Source organism: Theropithecus gelada, chromosome 14, assembly GCF_003255815.1.
Source record: "Theropithecus gelada isolate Dixy chromosome 14, Tgel_1.0, whole genome shotgun sequence".
NCBI lineage: Eukaryota > Metazoa > Chordata > Mammalia > Primates > Cercopithecidae > Theropithecus > Theropithecus gelada.
Window position 1 is genome coordinate 61,246,439 of NC_037682.1, and position 11,801 is coordinate 61,258,239.

At 33.7% G+C, this 11,801-nt stretch overlaps 1 protein-coding gene across 1 annotated transcript; it reads right to left on the bottom strand.

Annotated features, from left to right (window-relative positions):
• Positions 1 to 9,596: 9,596 nt before the first annotated feature.
• LOC112607031 (olfactory receptor 52N4) lies at positions 9,597 to 10,626 on the bottom strand. Its single transcript, XM_025358034.1, has one exon. The coding sequence runs from the start codon at positions 10,577 to 10,579 to the stop codon at positions 9,614 to 9,616; it is 966 nt and encodes a 321-aa protein (XP_025213819.1). The 5' UTR covers positions 10,580 to 10,626; the 3' UTR covers positions 9,597 to 9,613.
• Positions 10,627 to 11,801: the final 1,175 nt, after the last annotated feature.

Sequence of the window (11,801 nt, forward strand, 5' to 3'; positions counted from 1 at the left end):
TGATGGCTGTTCCTTGTATTATTACAGGATTTGTTGATGGCATTGTGTGATCTCATTAACAAGAATATGAACTGATTTTGTTTATATTTTACATGTACTTGAGGAGAATGAATATTGTCTATCACTGGGTTGTAAGCTCAGTATATATTCACAATAAATAACTCATTTCTTATGAGGCTGATTCATTTTTTAGTATTCTTTTTTAAATTTGACAGATAAAATTGTTTATGTTTATCATGTACAACATGATGCTTGGAAATTAATACACCATGGAATGGCTAAACCAGGTTAATTACCATATGCATTATCCCACAGAATTGTCATTATAAGAGGTTTTGTTTTCCAAGATTGCGTATTAGAGGCTTTTATCATAGCATGTCACACCCCCTTGGAAATAGCAAAATAGTGTGTAAAGATCAACACTGTGTGAGCTTTTATTCAAGAAGGAGTATGGAAATTTACATGAAAAGTGAAAGACACTCCAGACCACAGGGAAGAGAAGGTTGGCAAGTAGGCTTTGTGATGGCAGCGGCTAATAAAAGTGAGTGAAGCCCTAGTATGTAAAAGAGGCAGAGTCCCCTCATCGATTCACTTTTCCACCAGGCATCCATGCAGCAAAAAGCCACCCAGAGAGCACCTTGTTTTTCCAAAGCCCTGGAGCTAACTGGGAGAGAGGCCAGGAAGTGGTAACACTGGAGAAAGCTGCAGGCATTTTCTCAGACCTGAGACTGAGAGGATACCATTATCAATCCCAGCTCATCACTGTTTGGCGACCTGGCAGCAGGGGCCACCATAGGCATTTTAGTTTCCTGCTGGAGATTGGATCACTTCCCCTGGAGCTAGAAAAGGGCCCCCACAGCCAGCAAGTGTGGGCAACAAGTATGGAGTGTGTGCACCAGCAGTAGGTACTAGGATTGGACTCTCTCCAGTGGCTCACTTGTAGAGAGTTAAGGAGAGTTGTGAAAGCTGTGTTTTTGCATGTGGTATGATTTGTCACCAGGACTAGCACTGAGGCCTGGAAAGGTCGGCGTCTGTCATTGTGGGGTGCAACCAACCGAAAAGACTAAGCATGCATTTGTGTCGTAAGTCATCGGTCCATGGCTTAGTCTGTGACCTTAGTCTACTCTCTCCTGAGTTCACTCACATATCTGGAGGTCAGCTGGGATGCTTCTGATAATACAATTAGTATGATACATGCTTAGGCTTTTTTGTTTTAAACTTTTTAAAGATTATTTTTCAGTTCCTAGTTTATTGAGCTCTTTTTTCTTTATTGTCATGAATAGTTGGTGAAATCTATCAAATCACATTTTTGTGTGTGCCAGGAAGCCTTTTGTTTCTCTCATGTATCTGTCAGTATGTGTTAAATCAAGTTTAGTCTAAAGCTGCCTCCTTACATATTGAAGTTCAGCCTAAAAGTTTTTCTGTACTTCGTGAACTATATCAAATGGAGGTGTAAACCGATAATAGAAATGAAAAGTGAGTTTGGTGTGTGCACTTATGGGGTATACTTTTATTTGTAAAGGATTTTGCAGCCAGCCTTATATGTGCATAACCTTATGCCTTGATAGATAAATAATTTATTTTTAAGCACAGTTTACTGGGGTCTCAACAAAAGTCACACATTCAGAAGTAGTATGGCCTCTAGGCAAGGAGTCTAGAGACCTAGGTTTTAACTCCAGCTCTTTTATCCTGTTTTACTTTGGGCCAATCATTTCAAGAAAGGATGTTTTACTAGTTGCTCTGTAAGGTGCTTTCTAGTCTGCATTATTTTGATGAGATTGCAATAGCAATGTATCCAAGATCAAAACTAATGATTTGCCATCTGGTTTCATTCAGCAAAGTTAATGTTCGGTCATCACATACATATTCAATATGAAGTATTCTTTAATGAAACAGTTTCCACAGTCATTGTGGATTTTTTTTTAACCCTGTATAAAATGAGTTTATTTTGGACTATTAAAAACATTTCAAAACTTTAAAAAAAAAATGTAGGCCCAAAGTAGATGAGAAACTTTAATGGTACATATGTTGCGTTATAATCAGTCTGAAACAGAACATTGGTTCGCTCCTCTTAACACACATCACGGGTTAAAAAAACATTGTCAGGAGGAAACTGTGCTCTGAGTCTTGGGTACCTTCCTCCAGAGTCTCAGTAAATTTACTTAATTTAGATGCGTCCAGGTGCTGACGATGATTACCCTTGTCTCCCACTAAATTATGGAGCTCTGGGGAGTTCCTTTAGACCCCCCCACCCCCGCCCAGTAAAACTTGTTTAGTCCTAAATGGGTCCTGGTAGCAGGATTATGAGCATTGCTTCATTGTCTTGTCATGCTCCAAGGCCCAGGAAGACCTGGGCAAGACTCTTGGTGAGGCTTTATTACTCATTTGAACATGTTGGTGTGAGTCTATTTCTGGATTCTCTATTCTATTCCATTGATGTGTATGTCTATCCTCTACAAACACAACAGTCTTGATAACTGTGCCATATAATGCCTTATTATAAAACTGGAAAGGTTGTTTTCTCTTTTTTATTACTCTTTTAAAATTGTTCTACCTATTCTACTTTCTTTGACTTTCCAAATAAATTTTAAAATAATCTTGTCTATATCAACCAAAAATCTTGCTGGGATTTTTATAGGAACTACATTAAACCTGTATCAGTTTGGGGAGCATTGTTGTATATCACCCCAGTCATGAACACTGTTATCTCTCTTCATTTATTTGTATTTTTTATTTATTAAATGTCAGTGTTAAAAATTTTGAGTATACATATTATATACAGATGTTGAAAAATAAGGAAATATTTACATGTGAATTCAAGATAATATAATGTACAGTACTTGTATTAAAAAAAACTGTGACCTTATGTTCATTATTAGGACATGTATCAACAATTGATGTTGGATGTTTATTTTGCTTTCTATAACTTTAATGAACTCACTTTTTGGTTCTATCAGGTTTTATGGTGTAGTCTTGGTGTCTTCTACATAAACAATTATGACATTTACACATAAAGAGAGTTCTATTTCTTTCTTTCTTAGTCTATGTCTTTTATCTTCTTGTCTTGTTTCACTGGTTAGAACTTACGACACAATGTTTAAAAAGGGTAGTGAGGTGAAGATTGTTGTCTTGTTTTTTATCTTAGGTAGAAACAATTCCATTTTTCATCAAATACAATGTTAGCTGCAGGTGTTTTGTAGATGCTCTTTGTCAAATAGAGAAAGCTTATCTTAATTTCTGCTTTTTTTCCAGAGGGGCTGATTTTTTCAATCAATAATAAGTGTTAGATTTTGTCAAATAATTTTGTAATAGCAATATAAAGTCATATAGTTTATATATATAAGCCTGTTAGTATGGTGTATTTCGTTGATATTGAACACTGAATTAGTCTTGTATTCCTGAAATAAAACTCCCTTGTCCATGATATATAATTTATAAAAAAATCTTTGAAATATATTTGTTCACATTTTGTTAGAGATATTTACATTCATATTGATGAGGGACATTTGCATTTATATTGATAAGAGTTTATAGCTTTTTTTGTTCCATCTTTATCTGGTTTTCGATATCAGGGTTACTGTAATTGTTATTAATTTCATCTAAGATGTCAAATGTATTTGTTTAGAGTTGTTCATTGTATTCCTTTATTATTCTTTAATGTCTGCAGAGAGTCTTCAGTGATATCTCATGTGTCATTTGTGATACTGGCAATTTGTATCTTCTCTCTCTTTTGTTTTTTACAAATTTTGCTAGAATTCATAAATTTTATTGATCTTTTCAAAGAAACAGCTCTATGCTTCATTGATATTGTCTATTATTTTTCTATTTTCAATTTTATTAATTTTGCTCTTAGCTTTATTTCCTTCTATTTGCTTTGAATTTATAACCTAAATATTTTTCTAGATTCTTGAGGTGAGAGCTTAGATTATTGATTTGAGACTTCTTCTTTTGTCTAAACTAAGCATTTAATTCTACATATGTCCCTTACAGTAATACTTTTAGCAGTGTTCCACAATTTTAGATATGTTGAACTTTCTTTTCCTTCATTGCAACATACTTTTAAACATTTTTCCTTGACACTTTCTCTTGACCCAAGGATTATTTTAAAATGTGTTGCTAACTTAGTTTTCAAGTATTTGGAGATGTTCACTTTTAAACATTAATTTCTGATTTGATTTCATTCTGGTAGGAGAATATACACTGTGTACTTCAAAATATCTTAAAATGTTATTTATTTCATTGTTCAGAATAGGTCTAATTTGGTACTCGCTTCATGGGTTCTTGAAAAGAAAGTGTATTCTGCCATTGCTGTGTAGTATGTTCTATAAATTTTTTTAGATTCTGTTGATTAATGGTGTTGTGGTATTCTATATCATTGCTGAATTTCTGTGTAGTTGTTTTTATCAATTGTTGAGAGATATGTGGAAGACTCCAAATGTAACTGTAACTTTTTAAATTTCTTGTTTCAGTTCTACCTATATTGGCTTCACATGTTTTTTTGGTGTAGTGTTTGGTGCATATGTGTATTTAAGATTACTATGTCTTCTTGGTGGGTTGATCCTTTATTGTTACATAATTTTTCTCTCTGTCTCTGGTAATTTCCGTTTATCTGAAGTCTACTTTATCTATTCTTAATATAGCTACCTTTACTTTCCTTTGATTACTGTTTGTATATTTTTTTTCAATCATTTTACTTTCAAACTGACTATATTATTATATTTGAAGTAAGTCTTATAGACATCATATAGATGGGCCATGGTTTTGGCTTTTTATCACTCTGACAATCTCTATCTTTTAATTGAACATTTAGATCATTAGCATTTAATGTAATTACTGATATGTTATGGCTTGAGTATAACATTTTGATTAGACATTTTTAATTTATATTATATGGATATGTTAGAGCTTCAGTCTAATATATCTGTGTGTATATCTATACATACATACATATACGTATATACACAGATATATATGCATATATACACATATACAAATATATGCACATATGTATGCATGTATTCATATACATATGTATATGTGCATATATTTGTGTAAATATACATATATGTGCATATATAGAGCAAAAGTTTGATATATTGCTTTCTAACTTTTCCCTCTGCTTTTTATTTCTCCTTTTATATTTATTGGCTTACTGTGGTTTATAGAAATTTTTTTGAATTCTGTTTGGATCTACATATACATTTGAAGGTCATCTGCTTGCATAGCTTTATTAGTGGTTACTCTATATAGTATATTATTTATACACAACCCATCACAGTCTACTAGTGCCATCATTTTATTCATTCAAGTGTAGAAATCTTAGTTCTCATTATATATTTTACCCCTTCCCATTTAGAATACAATTTTCTTAAATACATTTAAAACTATATCAAACACAATATTTCTTCAATCGTTAAACAATTTAGATGACTCAAGATGAGAAAGAGACTATCGTTTTTGTACACATTGTTTGCCTACTAGGTTCTTTCTGTTTTCCTGATGCCTCAACATTTCTTCTTTTCTGCTTTTTTTTGTCTTTGGAGAATTTCCTTTGGCCATTGTTTAGAGTAGATATGCTGGTGAAAAACAAAAAAACTCTCCAGTTGCCTTCATCTGGTAATATCTTAGTAAATATATAAATGCAGTCTTTAATTTCATATTTACCATTTGTAGTTATTTTTATTTTCTCTGTGTATTTAAGTTTGCATTTGATATATTTTATTTAGCTTGAGGGTTTTTCTTTATTATTTCTTAGAGCAGGAATATAACAATTATTTTCTTAGTATTTTGATATTTTGGGGGGATATTGTCTTTATTTCATCTTTTTTTTTTTTTTTTTTTTTTTAAAGAACTGTTTGGCTGGATATAAAAGCCTCAGTGAATAAGTACGTATTTTATTCTTTCAGTATTTCTAATATATCATTCAACAATCTTTTTAAATGTGATTTTAAAAACCCATGAGATCTATCTTAACATTTTTGACTGTACAGTATTGTTAACTATAAGCAAACTATTGTATAGAAAATCCCTAAAACTTTTTATCTTGCATTACTGAAGCTTTATATCCACTGAACAGCAACTCTCCATTCTTGCTTTCTCCAGCCCTTGGTAACCACCATTTTACCTTCGCTTTTATGAGTTTGATAAATTTAGATATTTCATCTAAGGGAAAATATGTGGTATTTATCCTTCTGTGAATAGCTTATGTCACTTAGTATAATGTTTGGAGAATTCATCTATTTTGTAGCTTATGACAAGATTTCCTCATCTTATTGTTAAATAATATTCAAGTGAATATATATATATAACACATTATCTTTCACCATTCATCCATTAGTGGACATTTAGGTTTCTTCTACATCTTGGCTACTGTGAATATTGCTGCAATGAAAGTAGGAATGAAAGCATCTTTTCTAGATCCTACTTTCAATTCTTTCGGGCAAATAGCCAGAAGTGGGGAGCCTGGATCATTTGGTAGTTTTACCTTTAATCTTTTGAGGAAACTCCAGACTGTTTTCCACAGAAGCTTCATCATTTTACATTATCATAATGATTCCCTTTTTACAACATCCTTGCCGACACATCTTAGGTTTTGCTACTTTGATAATAGCCATCTTAAGGGTAATATCTCATTGTGGTTTTGAGCTGCATTTCCCTGATGTTTAGTGACGTTGGACATTTTTTCATATACCTGTTGGCCATTTGAATTACATCCTTGGAGAAATGTCACTCAAGTCATTTTGTCATTTTTTAATCATTTTCTTTTTTCTTTCTATTTTTTTATTGATTTGTAGAAGTTCTTTATATGTTTTAGATTTTAATCTCTTATCAGATATATGATTTGCAAATATTATTTCCCATTCTGTAAGTTGCTGTTTTACTCTATTGATTGTTTTCTTTGCTGTGCAAAAGCTTTTCAGTTTGATATAGTCCCATTTGCCTATTTTTGCTATTTTTCCTTGTGTTTTTAATGTCATAACTAAGAAATCATAACCAAGACCAATGTTATGAAATATTTCTATTTTGTTTTCTTCTAGGGGTTTTGTGGTTTTAATTCTTTTGTTTAAGTCTTTGGTCCACTTTGAATCTATTTTTGTATGTGGTGTAAGATAAGAGTCCAATTTCATTCTTTTGCATATGGATATTTAGTTTTCCCAAATTCATTTGTCGAAGAGACTGTCTTTCCCCATTGTGTTTTCTTGCCACCCTTGTTGAACACCCATTAACCATATGTGCATGGGTTTATTACTGAGCTCTCTATTCCATTGGTCTATGTATCTTAATACTGTACTGTTTTAGTTTATTATACTTATTTATACATAGTGTTTTAATTGTTGTGGCTTTATAATATATGTTTAAATAATGAGGTGTGAGGCCTTCAACTTTGTTCTTTCTCAAGATTGTTTCAGTTATTTATAGTCCTTTGTGGTGCCACATGAATATTAGCACTGCTTTTTATTTCTATAAAAATTTTCTTTGGGAATTAAATAAGGATTGCACTAAGTTCATAGTTACCTCATGCAGTATGAAAATTTTACCAGTGGCAAGTCTTCTAAAATGTGAACATAAAATACCTTTCCATTTATTTGCGTCTTCCTTAAAAAAAAAAAAAGTTTTGTAGTTTTCAGTGCATAAATTTTTGCCTTTTTGGTTAAATTTATTCCAAAGTGTTATATTCGTGATATTATTACTGTAAAAGAGATTGTTTTCTTAATTTCCATTTCACATTGTTCAAGGATAGTGTATGGAAGCACAAGTGATTTTTGTGTGTTGTGAAGTTAGTAGATGCAAATTTTTTATCAAAACCATATCTAGCCAACTTAACAATCTTGAAATAAGTAATATACATTAAATTGACAAGTGTAAAATATAAATACATGTTCCAAGATAAATATTTAAGATAAATACATCTTAAAGTATTGAGTGAGAAATTAGCAGATTAAGTTGTTTAGCATAATAAAATGTATTTAAATTAAAACACATTAAATCACTGAATAATAACATCTATTTTTAAGGAAACTAAATACACAAAAAGTTATGCCAAAATCACTGGGAGATAAACTGAAGGAGCAGGAGATGGAAAATTGGAGTAGAGTTGGAGAACACAGAGGGAAAAAGGAGATATTGACCTGTCTAAGTAAGATAATGTGCCATGAAGAATAAGTATGTGGAAAACAGTTTCTGAACCTTAGCTTCCTTTGGGGAATCATTAGTTTTATAGCGAATACTTAAGACCATGACACTAAAGGAGAACACCTAGGAAGAGAATGTAGAAAACAAATCAAAGTTAAACAAAGTGTATTGCATAAATGAAATATGTAGTGTCTCTGAAGTAAGTAAAATTAATATAGTGTTTTAAGATATTGGAAATACTGAACTGAAATCAATATTCCTGAGAGAGAGCGTGAGATGAACAAAGCAGGAGGTTTAGTTTGTTAACATGGAAAAGCATTGGTGAAGTTGACAATAGCAATTTCAGATAACAACTGGGATAAGAGAAAGAAAAACTAGGAGAAGAGTGATGTCAGGTTGAGGAGAGGAAGTAAAGAGAATATTGACAACTTTTAGCTTTAGGATATAGCAAATACTGAAATAGGGTGATACATGGAGGATAATTATATTTAAAGGGTGCTGCTGTTTGGCCAGCTTGTAAAATGCAAGATAGTCAAGAAGGATTCACTAAATGAATAAATGCAATTTGATGACCATAGGTAACTAAATTTCAGGGAAGTACATGTCTTCTTGTCAGTTGGACATAGAAAAATAACAGTAAAAGTTGAGTTTATACTCCTTATATAATTGGCTTAGTTTATGAGACATTAATATGAAAGTACTGTGTTTTATAGTTTCTCACTTATTTTCTAATTTAGATAAATCTTAACTATTAGAAATATATACCTAATTTTCCTTACTAGATTCACAATTAGAGATAAAATGAAACAAGTAGATTTTGATCCTCTTTCATACAGGTCTTAGAAAAAAAATTATACTGTTTTTTATTTTTGGTTAAGAGCTCTACCTCTCTTTCCAGACTCTGCTTTTTTTAAAGCCCCTTTAAATAAAATGAAATATCCAATTATTCTGTTGTGAAATAATTATGTGACCTATTCAGTAGCCTAATATTAATTTAGTTAGATGCTTAGAGACTTAAAACTCATTATAGTAATGACTTTATGGGATACACTCTAGTTTCTCCTTCAGGAAAATGTCATTGAAGAAATGGGGTTTTGGTAGTTATGAGAAATATATAGCACATGTTTTCCAGACAAAAGTAATAACTGCCTATTAATCTGAAAATCGTGATCATTGAAAAGAGGACTCACATCATCTCCTTCTACTTAGATTTTCCTTTTCATAAAAAATGGACTCATCAGGTTATGTCAAATAAAATATGGTTTAATTATTAAACTGGTCCTTCACATGACTGAGAAGGTATAAAATATACAGAAATGTTGGTGGGCCTTCCAGTGATGTTGAGATTCCCAAGGTACTTACTGAGAATGCACTCCGTTTTGTGATCAATACAGTACTTCCAGAAAGATTTTATCAGCTCCTGCATGAGGCAAATAGAAGTAATTCTTTCCTTCTCTTCTCACTCCTGGCAAGTGTTCATTCACATGCTATAAGATTTGGCATCCTTAGAACCTGAAAGGATCCTTATGACACAGTCTCGTATCTGTTTGGTTTTCACCCCATAGACAATAGGGTTCATAGTGGGTGGTAGGAGCAGATAAATATTAGCTACAATGATGTGGCAAGAAGGGGGGATTGTGTGTTCTCCAAAGCGGTGGGAAAAGAAGGAGAAGAAAGCTGGAGTATAGGAGAAAACAATGGCACAAATGTGGGCAGTGCAGGTATTAAAGGCCTTCTGCCGAGCATCTGCTGAGGAGAGGCTGATCACCACCCGGAGAATCATGGTATAAGAGACTGTGATACACAGTATGTCAAAGCCCCCAATCAGAAGGGCAACCATCAGACCATAGATGGCATTGACCTTGACATTACCACAGGACAGTTTGGCTACAGACATGTGGTCACAGTAGGTATGGGGAAGTATATTGCCTCTGCAGTAGGGCAAGCGCTTGGTGAGGAAAGTAAAGGGAATAATGAGTAGTACCCCTCTCAGAAAGGTAGCAAGCCCAACCTTCGCAATGACAGGATTTGCAAGGATAGTTGAATAGCGTAAGGGATAGCAGATGGCCACATAGCGATCCAGGGCCATAAGCATAAGCACCCCAGACTCCATCCCTGTGAAGGTGTGGATGAAGAACATCTGAACAAGGCATTCATCAAATCCAATGTCCTTGAGATGAAACCAGAAGATGCAGAGGGCTTTAGGGATTGTACTAGAGCACATAACAAGGTCAGTAAAGGAAAGCATGGCCAAGAAGTAGTACATGGGTTTGTGCAGGGCATCCTCATAGCGAATGAGGAAGAGGAGTCCACAATTCCCTATCATAGCCACAACATACATAGAGCAGAATGGGAAGGAAATCCAGAGTTGTGTGTCTTCCAGTCCTGGGACTCCATTCAGAATAAATGAAGCTGGTATTAGGTCTGTTTTATTCAGTGTTAGCATGATAAGTCTGGTAGGTTATGAAATAGCTCAAAATTTGAGCTATTTGGGTTTTCCTAGAGTTAAGAAAAAGACAAGAGAAAATATAGGTTATGTTTACTGTCTCCCTCTCCCCCCAACTTTCAAAAATTCCATAATGCATTTTAATGGTCCAACAACAAAATTTCTGAGGAATAATTTTGTTTGTCTGTTTAGTTTTATTGATTGATTAATTTATTGATTCAGTAAAAAATTCTTATTGAGCAGTCTAAGTTTTCAACACAGATGCAAATCAAACATTAATTCTTTTATAAAAAGACATATTCCCAATCTCATAGACTTATAATCAAGTATAATTCTGACTTTTCAAATTTATAATCAAGTATAATTCTGATATTTTTATTAGAATATCTTACTTAAGTATAACTATACTCATCTCAATATAGACGTTATTTTAAAGAAGAGTCATTTGATTACCTCACTGATGATCCAAGAGATGAGATGCTGACTTTTTAATTTTTATTATTAATGAATGACTGATATTTATTCTTAGGTACTCAGGCACTGTTCAAAGAATTTGGAAATTTTTTTTTTTTTTTTTTTTTTTTTTTTTTTTTTTTTTTTTTTTTTTTGAGACGGAGTCTCGCTCTGCCGCCCAGGCTGGAGTGCAGTGGCCGGATCTCTGCTCACTGCAAGCTCCGCCTCCCGGGTTCACGCCATTCTCCTGCCTCAGCCTTCCGAGTAGCTGGGACTACAGGCGCCCGCCACCGCGCCCGGCTAGTTTTTTGTATTTTTTAGTAGAGACGGGGTTTCACCATGTTAGCCAGGATGGTCTCGATCTCCTGACCTCGTGATCCGCCCGTCTCGGCCTCCCAAAGTGCTGGGATTACAGGCTTGAGCCACCGCACCCGGCCTAAGAATTTGGAAATTTTAATTAAGTTATTACTCAATGAAGTTTGGAGTCTCAAAAATTAGTAAATTTATTGGGTGTCTATAGTCAATAATAATTTAATTGTATATTTTAAAATGACTAAAAGAGGGCCAGGAGTGGTGGCTCACGCCTGTAATCCCAGCACTTTGGGAGGCTGAGGTGGGTTAATCACGAAGTCAGGAGATCGAGACCATCCTGGCTAACATGGTGAAACCCCGTGTCTACCGAAAATACAAAAAATTAGCCAGGCGTGGTGGCAGGTGCTTGTAGTCCCAGCTACTCGGGAGGCTGAGGCAGGAGAATGGCGTGAACCTG